General features: G+C 39.5%; 1 protein-coding gene across 2 annotated transcripts in view; it reads left to right on the top strand.

Annotated features, from left to right (window-relative positions):
* The first annotated feature begins 1,598 nt into the window (after window positions 1–1,598).
* RAB3GAP2 (RAB3 GTPase activating non-catalytic protein subunit 2) overlaps window positions 1,599–17,130 on the top strand; it is a 46,424-nt gene continuing 30,892 nt past the window's right edge. The window contains exons 1-3 of one of the 2 annotated variants that reach the window (XM_030447884.1): window positions 1,599–1,860; window positions 13,153–13,217; window positions 15,964–16,087. In XM_030447884.1, coding sequence (XP_030303744.1) covers window positions 1,752–1,860; window positions 13,153–13,217; window positions 15,964–16,087 — 298 coding nt within the window. In that variant the 5' untranslated portion in view covers window positions 1,599–1,751. Of the gene's footprint in view, window positions 1,861–13,149; window positions 13,218–15,963; window positions 16,088–17,130 lie in introns of both variants that reach the window. The other variant, XM_030447883.1, reaches the window with a different exon arrangement.

Below are 17,130 nucleotides of genomic sequence, written 5' to 3'. Positions count from 1 at the left end.
TACACATCTAAAATGTTATTAAATATTTTTTTCCTGCAGGCCTAATGTATTTAATTACAGCATCTTCAAAGTCATTAGCCATTCCTCCATCCCAGTTGCTTTCAGCTGTTCTAGTACTGTGACCTTATTTCAGCTCTGTATTGAATAGGCACAGGAATATTCATCTGCTTAAATTCAAGTCTAACCTGTATATTGCCTAAAGAACCACAGATTTAAGTGTAAAAACAAAATGCCCCTGCTGTTGCTAAGGGCAAAACTGTTACTGGCTTCCAAACACTCCAACAAATCAGAACAGCTTCAGTCATTAAAAAAGTTGTTAGGATTAAGTTAGAGCCAATTTCTTTGAAAATGAGAGGCTTTTTCGAGATCTCACAGCTTGCTACAGTCTGTGCCTTCAGGAAAGTCTGAATGGAGACCAGTTTGAAATGAAAATTCTCTTTGTAAAAATGAGTTCAGTCTTGGGCCTTCAGACATCATGCAAAAAAACAAGTCCACAAACCTAACTTTTCGAATGACATGGAAATCATGGAAATGCTCAATCATTTCTTCTTTTAACTGCTAAAGACACATCTGCATTGTTATGTATGAGCCAGAAACATCTATGCAAAACTATCTACAGGACTTTATATTTAAAAAAAAAGCCCATAAAGCAGGATCCAATAAATAATAATTTAAAAAGTTAAGGTCTGTGTACACGACAACTTCTTCTTCTTTAGGCCCAGAAAACATCCTCTGTTTTTCTCACCTCCTTGCCCTAGGGGGAAGACTTTTGAGGGCGTGGATCAGTTGTCAATACCACACTGATGTCACTGCACTGCAAAATCTCACTCCATGTAATCACTACTGCCACTGAGATGCCTTAGAATAGAAAAGCGCCAGAAATCGGTTCACATTAAACTCAAACACTAGCTTTCTATTTGCAAGTACAATTAGAATTAAAAGAAACCCTGTCCTCCATACCCATACCCCTCCATACCCACTGAAGGTGCTGGTAGGCGTTCCGGGCCGTGTGGGTTTGTCCTGGAGCATCCCACACTTTCCTTTAGACTCATGCCGGCTGGGAAGCTGCCTTCCCTGCCAAGTGCCCCGTGTCTCATCCCTGCAACTCCCGCATGCCAATTACAGCCACTGACTGCGTGACGAGATGGCCCTGAAAACCCAAGTTCTGGCAGCTCCTCCTCCTCCTCCTCTTCCTCTTCCTCCTCCAGGCTTCCCCAAGGCTGGGCCCTCGCACCCCTTACCGGGGCCAGGAGCAGAGCCAGCCCCGAGGCCGCAGGCATACGGCAGCTTCTACCCCAGCGGGTCCGCTCCGGGACAAGGCCCACCCGGCGGTACCAGGGACAGGGAAACCCGGGACACATCGGCGGCTCTTTCCTCAGTCACCGCGGCGGGAAGGCAGCTCCCGCTCCCGCCGCCTCGCCACGGGGCAACTGTTTCTAGCCGGCAACCACCCACGCCACTGCCCAACGAAAGAAAAGGAGAAAAGCCCACTCTCGGTTCTGGTCCCGGGTCTGGTCCCGCTCCCGGTCCCGCTCCCGCCCCTCCGGCCGCCCCCTCGGGCGCAGCCCCACGCCCGCCCGGGCCACGTGACAGCCCCCGCCCCACGCGGGAAGGCGCGGGCAGCGGCGCGCGTGCGCCCTTCGCGGGGCCGAGCGAGGGAGGGGAAGGCAGAGAGCGCTTCCGGGTTGTGCGGCTGTGGCACCGGTACCAACACCCCCGGTACCGCCACCGCAAGCACCGCCACCACCATCATGTCGTGCGCCTTGGTTCCCTTCGGCCACTTCCAAGACCTAGAGGCGGCCCGCGACTTCCTCTGCCCCCAGCGACGCCAGGGCAGCGCCGCGCCCGCCAAGGAGAGCAGTGAGTCCACCCCGTCCTGCCGTGCTGGGGAGCGGGAGGGACCGGTTCGGCCCGGCGGGCCCTATGAAGGGCTTGCGGCGGGGCTGTTCTCCGAGGCTCCCTCGGAGCTCGGTACAGCGACCATCCCGGCCCTCTGGCGGAGAGGTGCCCCGTCGGGACCCTGACCGCTGCCCCGTGGCCGCAGCCGTGTCTGCCCGCAGGGGAAGCCGGGGCAGAGCGCTGGGCTCCGGGATCGCTCGTCCCCGCTCTCCCGACCGTCCCCACGGGGTCGGTGATGCGCCGGGGTCGTGCAGGTGGCGGCTGCGGGTAGCTGAGTGGCATTGTTGCTGTGAAAAAGGGCTGTCACGGGTGGGTGTCCTGCACCGGCTGCCACATCTTCACCCATAGGTCCTGACCTCCCCTGCCGTGGGGGAGTTTCAGGTGCTCGGCTGTTCGTGTGGGTCCACGTCCTGTAGCGTGTAGGTGGAAGCTCTTGGCTGACGGACCCCTTGTGCCGCAAACTTTGAGATGAAAGTTTGTAATTTTCTTGCCAAGAGAGCGTGGCTGTCTGGTCTGAAGATTTTCTAGTACAGTTAACAAATCCTCTGCATGCCGGGCTGTCTGATAATGCAAAACACCCTTGAAGTATACTAAAGATTTAGTTTGGCAGCTGAAATGAAAAGACGATAAATCGTACAGCAACCAAAGGGTGAGGTTATGGATCAGATTTCTGTTGTATGTGGTCATGCACAGAGCAAGCTGTGCTGTCGGGGACAGAAGCTGTGTTCTCAACAAAAAAGGATCAGCAGATCCAGGCCCAGGATAGAGGGGCAGCACGGAGAAATGAGACACTGACCTGGATGTTATTAGTGCTGTTGTTTGTTAATTATAATTGGCTGATGTTGTGGTCTTCTGGCAACAGCATGGAAAATTAGTGTTTGAAGGGGTTAATGAGGACGCTTGTGAAGTCCTTGTAACTGTGGATAGAGCTACCAGAGAAAGCAGGAACATGCTTACTTAAAAAAGTTTAAAAGGTCTGTTGGGGAATTAAGAGGGAGGAGATCATAGGGTATTTTTTTATTGGAAGGGGGCTCTTACAATCCGAGTTATTATTTATATTTTGATTGCGAGGAAAATTCAGCCACTACTTATAGACAACGCGTGAATTTACAAAAATAACAAGGCTTTAGGATTAAAACAAGTTACAAGGATTTATTTTAGGATTTATACAATTAGCTACTTTGGAGAGAAGGGTCGTTAAGAAAAGAGAGAAGGGGGTAATCAAGTTGTTACCACCATCCGCCCCCCCTGGCCTCAGGCTGTAGTCGGGTGCGTAGGATCCATCGCTCCTGCTTGTTTTTGGGTTCTCCGTTGCTGGTGTCCTGTAGCTGAAGCCGAAGTGCCGAGAGAAGGGGGGGTCTAGAAAAAAGCTGGTGTCTTTTCCTTTTCTCCTGGGGTTTTTATAGGAGAAAGCAGAGGGGTCTGGTTTTTGGCATAAGACACAGATACAGCGACTTCCCGGAGATGAGTCACCCTTATCTTTCAGTCTTTTGGGTGTCCTGCTACTGTCTTTAGTCTTCACCATGCACCAGGGAGGCGACTTGATAAGCAATCTTATCTTTTAGGTGTCTGTCAGGCATACGGTTAGGTAAACATACGTTAATTGACAGCATGTTGCAACCAGAGAAGAAAAAAAAAGTGATTCAAGAGGCATATTTTGTATTTTCAATTCAAGGTGTTTACATCAGGGGCTTTAAACGTGATCTAGTTTCACCTGCCTTGCCGTGGGCAGGGACATCTTTCCCTAGATGAGTTTGATCCAAAGCCCTGAGCAAATGTGGCCTTGAACACTTCTGATGATGGGACATCCATAACTTCTCTGAGCAGCTTGTTGCAGAGTCTCACCACCTTCACTGTAAAAAACTTCTTCCTTAAATCCAGTCTGAATCTACCCTTAGTTTAAAATGATTGGCCCTTGTCTGGTTCTGGTAAAAAGATGACAAAAAGATGTGAAAATGGTTTTTAAAGTAAGCTATATAATAAGGTAGCTTTACCACCAAAACTTTGGTATGCACATTGTTGTACTTACTGAGCTTTTTGGTGTGTGAGCTTGTGTTCAAGATTGAATTTTATTCATTATAGAATCAAAGAATTTTCCGGGTTGGAAGGGACCTTTCATATCATGTAGTTCCAACCCCTCTGCCATGGGCAGGGACACCTCCCACTGGATCAGGTTGCTCAGAGCCCTGTCCATCCTGGCCTTAAAAACTTCCAGGGATGGGGCTTCCACCACCTCTCTGGGCAACCTGTTCCAGTATTTCACCAGCCTCATGGTGAGGAACTTTTCCTAACTTCTAATCTAAATCTACCCTCCTCTAGTTTGAATCCATTTCCTGTCGTCGTGTCACTACCTGAGATCCTAACAAGTCCATCTCCAGCTTTCTTGTAGGCCCCCTTCAGATACCATTAGGGTCTTGTTAGTGCCTCTTCAATACTGAAGATAAAAGCAAAAGATTGTTATGTGTTTGTGTTTCTGAAAGCGTAATGAAAGAAATTAAAATACTTCCTGTTTGGTGGTACATGTGAGAGAAGTTTATGTGAAATAACTTTTGGACACTGTTGTTGGATTTATCAAATGGCAGCTGTAAAGCAAGGAAACACTTGGTATGTTGCAAGACTAAGAAACTGATGAAATCAAAGATTATGCACATTCCCAAATGTGCTGTTCTTCCATTGTAATGACCTGGTTGTGTTTGGGACTGTTTCTGTATTTGCTCGCTCATCATCAAGACAAAGTGTCAGAACTGAGTATTTTTCCAAATATTGCTCACTTAGACTTTTTGCAATCTTTTGGATGTGTGCCTACAATTCTTTGATACCACAGCTGGTTTTGTGGCTCAGGATAAATAAGCATGAATGCCAGCAGGCAAGAGGTCGCAGTGACTTTCACATAAGACAGTCAGCTAGCCACTTTTAAATCCTTTTTGCATTCATCTTTGACAGGGAGAAACACCTTATAATTAGCAGAGATATCTTAAGTTAAATAAGATAACTTCTTTTAAGTCAGAAAAAAATTGGTTTGGCTGGGTGGAGCAAGGGATTCTCTTCTGGAGAAGCGCTGGTTTCTCCAAATGTTTTGCTGCTCCTTTGTGGTCTACCCAGCACAGAAATTTAATATATATATATTTTGCATGTTAAGGCACAAAGCCAGTGCAAATATTTTTAACTAAGCAAGATATAAATAAATGGCTTTTTTTATCAGAAATGCTTTAGTAAAAACTGTTCCACTGGCAGAATGCACTGTTTCAAAACAGTAGCTTGTTAAAGTTGTACACTTCAAAACTTGAGTCTTAATCTGCTTTGATCTTTTTACGCTTCGGGTGGGAGGGGGAACAAACCAACCAACCAAATCCTAACCAGTAGTTTGTTTTTACTGAGAAGTTCAAAAAAGCAAATAGGTTCAGCTGTTATTCAATTCAGCTTTTGTGCTAAACTTAATATATGTGTAATTGCTTTTATGTGACCAAACATAGCTTAATAAACACATGTCAAAGTCATAATTTTTTTTTATTTTAAACTGGAGAACAAGCACCTTTTATTGACTAATTTTTTTCATGTGTGGTGGTTTTGTTTGTTTTGTTTTGTTTTGTTTTTAAAAAGGTACACAGCATTTGTATGGAAACTCTTCCATAAGTATTTATAACTTTAATGAAAAACGGTGACTGTTGACTACCATAAGAAAATCAATATTAATATTAAAAATTCTATTAAGCAAAATTATCTATAGTATCATCTATAATAGAGATATGATATATGACAAATAATATATGATATATAATATACATAATATATGTCACAAGGGGCAACAAACCAACAAACATAAACTGGAACACAGGAAGTTCCACTTCCAACATGAGGAAAAATGTCTTTACTGTAGGGGTGACAGCCCAGAGAGCTTGAGGACTGTCCTTCTCTGGAGGCTTTCAAGACCCATCCGGACACATTCCTGTGTGACCTGCCCTAAGGAGATTCTGCTTTGGCAGGAGGCTTGGACTTGATTTCCAGAGGTCCTTTCTAACCCCTATCATTCTGTGATTCTATGATTAGCTCTTTTTTTTCTTGGTGTTAGTAGTAATTTAATGTTTTGGGAGCACAGTAGAATTTTCAAAAGCTCCTGTGAGATTTTGTTATAAGAAATACATTCGAAAAGGTACCTCTAGGATCTTCAACATGGGTATTTTGGGGTTTGTGTTAGAAGCTATAGGTTTTATCTTTTGTTTCTTAGTGTTCTCAGCTGTTTTATTTTTGGTGATTTTTTTTTTCATTTTAACAAAAATATTTTCTGTGAGTCTGGCTTCACTGGAAGAAGTATTTTAAATTAAAATAATTTTTTAAATTCTGAAAATGCAAGCATTGTGCATTTTTAAATCACTATATGATACTTTAACTTCAGTGAAAGTGAGAAGTTGGATGCCTTTAGTATGAGTAAAAAAGATGCACCTTCCCAGTTGTATTTTACAGTGACATTTAATTATAATAAGTTAGTCTAGGTTGTAATTTTCATCTTTAAGGGCTCATCTAAGTGCTACATATATTAAAAATTCAGATGTAGGCAACTGACTAAATTTTTTTTAAAACAGTTTTTGTATTTTTATTGTAAGAGAACTTTATTATTATTTTCCTTCCTTTGCATAGCTACACATTTAAACACATTCAATGCTAGAAAAAGATAATGGGCAGCATTCTATCAACTACAGCTTCACTTAATCTTTTCCTGTAGCCCAACAGTGTGTCTAGTTTGTGCAAAGGATCTACTTGTCTGGTAAACTGGGGAGGAAAAGATAGTGTCCTCCTCCTTTGAACCTCATGTAGAGTCAGTGCGCAGGTGCCTGTTTCCTCCCACATCAGGAACCACGAGAAAGAAGCATTCATGTAATTCTCCTTGCATTACTCAATTGTGTATTAAGATGGCTAATGTTGCAATGCTGAAATTAAGAAATTTTGGGAGACTGTTAATGTGACCACTGTTCTGTAGTTATACAAATACAATACATGGCTACTTTTTGGTTGTGCATATTGGAATAAATGTGGGGTGGATCTTGCCTCGCTTGACTTAAAGAAAAATGGTGATATAGAGTAAGCTGGGTAAAAATTCATATGGAATCCCCAGCGGTTTTGTTCTCTAGGAAAGAAAGGGTTGAATGTTTTTCTGTATTTTAATGCACGGAACTAAAAAAGCTTGAGAATTTAAGATTTTTGGAAAAAGTTAATGCTAAAAATGATGCACAAATCCTCTGTGGAGCTGGAGCCCATTGCTGTCTAAGTGGTTTTGAAAACTGCTGTTCCAAATGCGCAAATACTGGAAATAAAAGTATTTGCATTACATTTAAATTTACAGCTTGCTGTGTTGGAGATATATTGGGATGCTTGTTGTCTAGATCAGAAAACAGTTTTAACAGTCAGCTTCATTATACAACTGTCTCCAAGGCATACACGACCTACAAATCCATCTTGTGTGCAGAATGTGATAAAGCTTCATAGTCATAACAGAATTTTAGCATTAAGAAATTAATAGGTGTTTAACTGAAACGAGTACAAAATTGAGCAATAAAGACATAACATTTTCTACCATCTCTTTCATTTGGGGAAATGGAACTCCAGTTTATTTGAAGTAGTATGACTCTGTTCATCCAGCAGACTCTGAGCTTGAACTGTGTTTTAAAAACATTCAGTAGGCTTGATGACAGCAATTCAGTGACATGGCCAGGTAGGACTGCTCCTTGCTCAACTCTGGGGGTGTTAAGATGAAATTAAAAAAATCTGCACTATCCTGATGTGCAGATATTTTTAGTTCCCAAATGTGTTTATCTCCCATTACTTAAATGACACCAGTAAGGAAAAGAAACCAAAACCAAACTTATCCTCGGGAGTGCCCAAATAATGATATTTTGATCTGTGATTGTGAGCTGGCTGCTTCAAAGCAGTGTGTGACACAGAACACAGCTTTGAGATGCTGCCCCGTGTGTTTTGCAGCTGGGGCAGGAGGAAAAAAAACAGCCCCCTGATTTTGGGGGTTGCTCAGAGCTATGAGGTGTCACTTTAATGCTGCTTTTTGCAGTCAGAAAGATGGTTTAAGACTGGCAAAAAAAATCTGTATCCAGAATCCATTCTTGTTAAACTGACAGCATCCTGAAAACTACTCTTCAGCCCAGTGCTTCTAAATGTCATCTTTGGAGTTGTGCTTGCATGCTTTGCTTTATCTAGATCAACTAATTTAATTCAGAAATACAGAAGACCAGGCTTTTTATTTCAGAGTTGCAAACAATGTTACAAAGAAAAAAATACATTACAAAATCAAATTCTAGATTGTACTTAGCAGTAGGGTTGTTCTTAACTGTTTCTGTATCCTTCTTATTGGAGAGTCTTTCTATTAAAGAGTCTTCTGACAAGCTCTTTTATATTGGCTCTTTGATCTTTCCTCTTTAAATGGAATTATATACATTTGAGATTCCTTTCTTGCAGTTTTCATGTAAAATACTACAAGCATGGGCCTTCTACCTGAGTAGTGTTACAACTGTGATTGTTAATACATTCTGAGATATGGGGAAGACAAAATGCCATGCTTTAAACACATGTGATGGAAAGGTGTCAGAGTCCTTTGTCCAAGCTATCTTCTGAATTTTATGCTGCTTTAGCACCTTCTTCAGTGGCTAGATTTCCTTCTTTCTTGCTATAGCATAAGCTATCACTTGCACCTGAAAAAAGGCTGAAATACTGTGGTTTGTATATAATCCATTTCATTTGTTTCCTGTGTTAAATAGCATCACAAAGGTGGGGTTTTTCACTTGTGGTACCTCAGGTTTCTGGTTTTGGAGTTAAGTCACAACTGTAAGCTATAGAAATCTACAGTATTACTTTGAATGCCTGTAGTACCTGGATTTTTTTTTTTTAATTTAGTCATCTTTTATTCTTTGAAAGCAAGTGTGACCATCTAAAGGAAGAAATAGTGAGTAAGTTGTTCTTTTTCAAATTAAGGAGCTTAGTTTGAATGTAATTTTTTTTTCCACTTACAGATAGATGTCTGAATCTCAAAAGGGGCTTCCTAGTAATGCTGGCAACAGACCTTAAATATATTTGTCCTCCACAGCACACCTCCACACAGCTTTGGAAATAAATAGCCTATGATTAATGAATAGCAAGATTGTAATAAATAGCAAGAAGATTATGACCACTTCTAAAGTTCCTTGGATGGAAAAGAAGAAACTGCTTCTATTTCTTTACTAATTACTCAAATCCAGGACACATCACCATACCAGCTACCATGAAGAAAATTAACTCTATCCTAGCCAAAACCAATACAGTAATATATAAAAAAAATTGATGCACGACTTGATTTTATTTATCATTATTATATGTACAAACAGTGTTTGTAATGGTTTTGTGGCTCATGTAGCTTGGTACTTCATGGCTAATAATGTAAAACTAGTTGAAGACAGATTATTGACTTGTGTATGAGTTGAAATTTTTCTTATTTATTTTGCAAAAAGTAATGATGAATATAAACATACTTGGTTTTAAGCTATTTATCAATGTAGGTAAGGGTAGTTTGACCTTTGTAGCTTTGTGGGATCCAATTTTCAATACCTGCTTTCTCACTTGGGCAAACATAGACTCTTGAGGGCCAGTCCATGTCAACCATGTCCTCTTGTGCTGCAGAGCGCTGGACGTCAGGGAAGGAGGGAAAGGCTTTTACTGCCTGTCCCAGATCATTGTGCTGCCCTGGTAGGGAGGACACTGGTGTTTCTCTGCACTCTCAAAGTTATTTTTTGATTTGGGCAGGAAAAAACATCTTTCATATTGAATTTGATCATGGTCATTTGATCATTTGAAAAGTCAGTCATACCTCACTGATGTAGATCTACTGCTAAGGTTTTCCTCTACTCAGTTCTTGTGTGGGTCTTTTAGTGTGTTTTGTTGTTTTGTTTTTGTTTGTTTGTTTTAAGAAAAACACAGTTATCAGGAGAGATATTCTTTTGAGTCTTAAGTTTATGATAAATATGGTTGAAACAAATTTTCTTTAAAAATTAACACTAATGCTGTAAATGTGCAGCATTTAAAGCATCTCTAAAGTTTCAGAAATGCTTTAATGCTCTGTGCTTCAAATTGAAGAGTGGTTCTTTTAAACCTAGTTGAACTTTCACTTTTGCAATCTCTGTAATAAAACAAAATCTGACCTATTGTTGCTGCTTTATTAAAACAGAGACAGACATCTACTGTTGGTAAGAGATGGAGCGTAATAGTGTAGATTGGCACAGGAAAGCTTGATTTTTCCCAAAAGTGGATTGGAAAAAAAAATGTAAATCAGTAAATTTTTAGGGCTTGTTTACATATCAACTACTAGATAAAGCCTTTCATTGCACAGTTTTAACATGTAATGTTACTAAAGGATACAGTGGGGTATTTCTTCACAGTCTTCACTGTAGACAAATCCTGTGTCATCTCTAACTTGATGATGATCAGTGCCAGGTGCTGGTGGATGGAAAAGTCTCTGCATGATGATAGCTTGCTTGGGATATTCTGTATTTCACTGTTACAGGTGAATAACAGTGTTCTTTGTGTTAAAGTGTGACAGGTGTGTCCCTCTGCTTCTCTCTCTTGTTTCAGAGATTAGTTGCCTGTTGTTAAATAACCTGCTTCATTTGCTATTGCATAGGTGAAGTATCTGAATGAAGTGGTGAAGGAGACAGTTATTTTTAATTAATGATTTTTATTTTAATTTCTTTCTCTAAAAGGAACTAATGTATGGAAAGAAGGAAAGAATGAATGCAGGAGCTTGAGAAATGCACAAGTAGTTCTTGCAGGGTCAGTCTATATACAATATGGAGGCTGGATATGAAAAAGCAAGCTTGTAAACCCTTATAAGCTGGAGGAGGTGCTGCCAGCATTCCGTAGCATCTCTGCAGCTTCATCAGTGGGATAGTGCCTCACCATTACCTCATTTTTCCACTCTTGTTCAATTCATGTAGCCTCTTCCAAGAAAGATTTTCATGGTTGTAATAATCTATTTGCAAAGAGGTAGCAAGAATGCTCAGTTTTATGTTGGGTGTTCAGTCTCAGAATTGAAGTGGCTGAAGTTTCTTGGAAAAGTTGGTGTGCTGTAGAGGGAGGTTTCTTGGATATGGTCATATTTCTCTCTAGACTGTGGCACACTGACAAGTTTCTTTTCATCCACTGATTTTATAGAATGGAAATTTTGTTGCCTTTTGACATAATAAAATGCAATCAGAAGTAGAATTTTATTAGCTATCTAAAACTAAGCATTGAAGTTTGCTGCTGCTGTCTTCTAGCAGTATGTATTCAAAAGTATTTGCCATAATTCTGCTTTATATATTTGTACACTGGAAAAATTCTGACCTCAAATAGAACATGAGACTGTGAGCCTGAAGTAATGGTAGAGTCAGATCTTTATTGATGAGGGTGCAGTAGAACAGGCTGACTCACCCTGTAGATGGTACAGACCTTTCAATTTTAATAAAGGTTATTAATGGAGTGGCTGTTTTGTTCTTCTGCAGTCTTGAGAAATAACTTCTCAACAGCATTGGTAGAAAGCCTTTTTTTAAGCTGCAATTTTTAAACGATCTTTTTGTCCTCATTAGCCATTGCACAGGATTCTCAATTGCTTTGTTTGGATTCTCCGTTGCTTTGTTTGGTGGCAAAGGAATCTGAGTTTTTACACCAAATAAAGTCGGAGTGTTTGTGATACAAACTGTTTTATCAATATTGCTTGACCCTACAAAATGGCAAAATATTGCTTGTTTAAAACTAAATTTAAACTAATCGGAGACATGACATTTAAATGTCTTAAAACTAAATGTAGCCATGGCATCAGTTAATGGAAAACATGAAAGAAATCCTTGGAAAAACCTTGAAGTCTTACTGAAGTTTCTGCTTCAGATTTCATGCTAGTGCTTCTAGGTGGGTCAGTGCTTGGCTTTTCTACAGAGCTGCTGGGATGCTTCCTGACTTATTGAGGGTCCCAGTTATGGTGGTGTTTGAGAATTTACATCTACCACTGAATATCTGTGCATAATTACCTTCTACTTAGACTTTTACATTCACATCAAATTCTGTATTTTTAGATTAAATAATGTAAGACTTTATTATTAAATTGACTCATAAGGCAACTGAGAATTAGGCTGTCTCTGTGAATCTGTTTACTCAGGTGTTTGAGGTATGTTGAAAGCTTGTGTTTTCTCTGAGGCTTCTGTATAGCATTCAGTTCTCATTAATTTTCCTCTGTGCTGTCATGCAAAGAGGTGAATAATAAAGGTATTTGTTCCCCTTTTCCCCGCAGAGGCCACAGCTTCAGCTTTTGCTTTGGGAGTGGTGGTGTTAGGATCTGCATTGTCCCTGGCTCAGGGGACATTTACTGTCCTTTGCTGTGAATGTTGCTACAGGCTGATCCTGCATTTCACTTAAATCAAAATAAAATCCACCATTATGGAAAGGAAGATACTTTACTTAGGTATAGAAATAGTATTTCTCATAAAGTTGTGTTTGTATGGTTCTTCTGGTGTGTTTCAGTAAGTTATGCCAGTGAGGAAAATGTTGAGGGATAGACACATACAGTCCTGAAGGGCTGGAGAGAGCCTGCTGTCTTCTTACTTTCTCTCTGCCTTTTTGGGGTTTTGTTGTCTTTGGAGTAGAAATAATTAGATAAATCAAGCTAAAGCTTAAACTTTATGGTGAGGTCTTAAGTCACTGTACCTGCTGGGTAACTTTTTGTCAAGTAGACATGTAGGATTTCCCCCATCTTATGCCTTCATTCTTTGCTTCAGCTTGCTGTATAAAGCTAAAGATACATCTTGGCTACAAATGGCTGTGGAGAAACTGAGAAAAGAGAAATTTAATTGAATAATTTGCTGTAGTAAAGTGCAAAGAGCCTCTGTGGAATTATCCAGGCTGTTGCACCTGTTGTACCAGGCACTGTAAAATGTTTCTTGCCCTGTGTTTTATATGTAGTTTGTCAGAATTAATTTGAAACGAATATAATTTCTCCATTTCCAATTTGAACTTAGGTTACATCTGTTATTACTTTTCTGTAATGTAAAAAAAGGAAGTAAATACAAAGAAATAAGACAGTAATTTCTACCATTTCATGTTTTTTTTCTGTAGAACTTGTTTAGTATCTGCCATAAATTAAGTTATAATGCATTGGTGGGGAAATGAAAACAACCACCAACAATCCTTTTGCTTGTGTTTTTCCTTTCCTATGCTGCATTAATGTGACAAACCTTTTTTTGCTTAAAGCAGGCAAATCAACAAGCTGGGAAGACGGTGGCTGGGGAGCCTGGGATGAAGCAGAATTACAAGAACCTGTAAGTATATATATATTTGAGTTTTCTTTGCTCGTTTTCCTATTTGAAAAGACTTTTCCACTTGTTTGTGTGTGTGTTGGGTTCTTTTATCCTATATAGTTATTATCTGGTCAAAAAGCATCTTGACCTGTGTTTTACATGTGACTACTTGTTTGTCCCTTGCTCCTGTTACTCTTTCTGAATCTGGCTTGGATGTTACCTGTTGTGATAATGACTCATTTTCTTATATTCTGTAGCTTTTTTCTCATTACAGTAAATATAGATCCTTCTATATTTAGGATAGAAGGATCTTTTTGTCCTTTAGTCAGAGAGAGTAGGGCATGGAAGTGGAGTTATAATCTACCATATGAATTAATATAAATCAAAGGCTGCTAAATCATGAGCCACTGACTCAAGCATCTTTCTAGTGATCATGTAGATTTTATGTTGTGATGGGTGGGTGATGTTACAGGAGGGATCAAATTACATATGTAGGATAGGGCTGGACAGTTGCTTCTTAAAGGAGGAAAACATCCCTCTGTCCAACTAGTTCAGCTAAGTATAACATGGCTGAGACTTCTAGCTGCCAGCTGAATTACATAAAATGTTAGGGAAACTCTCTGCCTAGAAATCTGTTGCACCTAAATGAATCATCCAACAGAATTAAGGAGGTAGAGTGAGGAATCCAGACCTCACTTTGCTAGCATCTGCTGTGTTGTCTCAGTATGCAGGAAGTAAGGCCAAGGAACTGGGCAGTATCCTTGCAACTACTTCACCAGGGCAAAAGCTTTTTCACCTGAGGTGAGAAACAAATGGAAATGAACATTGAAATGAGACACCATGCCAGTCAGGGTGCATCAGTCATGCCAATGTCAGGGAATAACAGGAGTATAAAAACTTTTAAATAGGATGGGTATTCAGCTCCCCTATAATTGCAATGAAATGTGTGTTTCTCACAGCACATCTTTATAGGATGTGCTGTGAAGTTTGTAACTTCCTTATGAGGTGAACAAATGCTCTGTTTACTTCTTATGCTGTAATCTGATGGAAGCAGCAGATGTTACTAAGTTGAAATTGTCTTCTGTTTCACTCTTTAAAATGTCAAAATTCTTCTGCTGGTGGTTCATACCCTTCTTTCTAAAGACCTGTTTTTCAGATTTTTAACTGTTGGTTGATTTGCATTATAGTTGGTGTAAAATGCATCTTTTCTCGGAATTGCTCAAGTTGTCTGGACAAGTATCTCTCTCTTAGCACATAGCAGCTTTTTTTAGAAGGCATTGAAAATTAAACCAAAACAAAACTAAACTTTTTTCCATTAGTTGTCTTTTTATGGAACTAAATTGCTCTTTTGTAGGGATGGTGGTGCTGAAATCCTGTTTTAAATGCTGATTTTTAATTATTCTGTCTTTCACCTTTTGAAGTTGCTTCTTATGACGAGTGCAGTGTTTTTCCTGTTTTAACTCTAACTTTAATATCACTCTATAAAAGATCAGAAATCCTGCAGCTCCTCCCTTTGTATTTTTTTGAGACATTAACTTAAAAGTCTCTAGTCTTTATTCCCCTTTTACTTTCCCATAGTGTGTGTGTGTATGTGTACATGGGGAGAATAGAGAAATTCTGTCCTAGGTTTGTGGAGACTTTAAGTTGAAAACTGAAAACAATTGGATATAGATTTTACTAACACAAGGGGAAAGTAATAACAAGCAGCAGCACAGCCAGCAGGAAGTGAGAGGAGAAAGAGAGGGAGGAGCTGCTGATTTTTCTGATCTTTTACAAAAAATATGGCAGGAAGTGTGAGGGAATAGATCCCTCTCTTTGCCTTCCATCCCTCTCAGAGTCTGAAAAGCCATCCTGCTTTAGTTCTCCTGTTCGAACTGTGACATTTATTTTTGCCACTATCTAGAAAGAGGCATATTTTATGTGTTTAGATTTGAAAACTTTTATTATGCATGCAGATAATTTCATTTATATTCTCTGAGATACAATTTTGATTCCTTTAAATACTTAGAGAAGGCTTTAATTTCCAGTTCTTTTTCCTCAGTTTGAAAATCATCACACTAAGAATTATTAAAAGGGTTTTCTTTGAGTTCAAGTTATATGTTTTTACATGATACATTTGTCTTTGCCATGAGGAGTTAGTGTTGTCACCAGTATCCTTGTCAACTTTGTCATCTCTTTATCAGGTTTTGAAAAATGTCAGTAGTTAGGGAAATGTGTTGTCTGTATCAACAGACAAAAATGTCATGAAAACAGGATGTTGTCTTGCACAAAGCAAAGGGTAGTGTAGAGAAAGATAGGTAGCTGAATATTGGTACTGTGCTGATGTGGACTTTATGATGGATGTACAGGGTATTCTTGTGACTTTTTTGGTGCAGCCTTAGGAAAGGAAATAAATATAACAAATGCATAACCTTGGTTAAATCTTTTTAGTATGAATTATAATGAGACCAATTAAAAATATTCTTTACAATCTCTGATCAATAATAACTAAACTTTAAGTCTCATTCTTTTAGTATCTTTTAGTGAAATTAAAAGACTTTGAGGAGTAGTTAGTGCTGAGTACTTTGTTTTCTGTTTTTTAATACACAGAATCAGTGCAAGGCTGATGTGGGTCTCATGGATTTTCATGCAAGTTGGAGCTCTAGGGACTTGATACACAGTAATCCATTTAGTGCCAACAGTGAGGGAAAGCCAAAATGTCCCAAATTTTGAAAGTGTTTCTGTGTTTAAAAATTGCTTCAAAGATTGATTAAAGCTTTACTTGTAGGAAGAAGAAGAATCTGCTTCCACGAAACAGAGAAATTACTGGCTTCAGGACTGTGTGTTGTCCTTGTCACCAACAAATGACCTGATGGTCATAGCTAATGAGCAGAAAGCAGTTTTTTTAGTGCGTAAGTATGCATTCTACTTGGGTGTACACACTAGTACATTTCATAGTAAGTAATACAAGATTTTGTCATTGTCCCCCACTCTCCCTCAGTTGCTTATACTTAAGTCCAGGAATTTTGGAGTGATTTGTACTACACATTATACATTTTCTAGGTATTTATTGGCAAGTAAGTGGTTTTGTCTTTGCATCTCAAGCTATATTTTGATCTGAGAAAACTATTTTATCATGAATAAATATATTTAATATATACTGTAACTACTGAGTTGTTTGAGATGCTCAGAGATACTAACATTAATTGTGCTCAATAAGATAAACAGACCTGCTATATTAAGAAGCCATTAAGAAATAGTTGACATTTTTCTTTTAAAAAAAAAAGGGCCACCTGAGCCTATGTCTCTCAGAGAAGGGAGTATTGAGTTGGACTGCTTTTAAAGAGTTCCACTTTTGATGAAAAATTGTTCTCCATCTTGAGGAATGAATGGCTTTATATTTTATTCTAAAGCAGGGCTCACAAAACTCTTTTAAAGATACCCTTATTAATATATGTAAAATGATCAGCCAGCTGCTTATAACGTGTGGTTGCCTGGAGTGCCTGTACTATTAACAGCTGCAATTGGTGGCACAGAACCATGATAAAGGGAAACCTCCTCTAACATGGGCAATATTTGCCATTTAAAGACAAAAGCCAGGCTGTTACAACTCAGAGCTGCATAATTAGGCAGATTGCATTGAGCTGTCATGCTGCATTGTCATTCTCTGCAAAGCTGTGTAGCTTAGTCACTGATTTTTCACAGAAAATAAAAAGATAGCAATATTCCTCAGAAAATTCCTATTGGATCAAGACTGAGGAGGTGATTTGGCTCACTTGCTGAAGAACTGCTTCTGCTGAACTGCACAGTGGCAGATGTATCCACACAGTGGTAGAAGAGTCCCTGTGTCTCAGATTTTGTGTCAGACATAAACTGACACGTAAACAGATTTCATGTGTCAGCACAGAGCTCTGAACTTTTTTTTTAGTTGTCTGTTGGCACCTGGAAGATGATT

Source organism: Calypte anna, chromosome 3 (assembly GCF_003957555.1).
Source record: "Calypte anna isolate BGI_N300 chromosome 3, bCalAnn1_v1.p, whole genome shotgun sequence".
In the NCBI taxonomy this organism is placed as follows: domain Eukaryota; kingdom Metazoa; phylum Chordata; class Aves; order Apodiformes; family Trochilidae; genus Calypte; species Calypte anna.
Note: the sequence above shows the minus strand (reverse complement) of the source record. Positions and strands in the feature narration are given on the sequence as shown.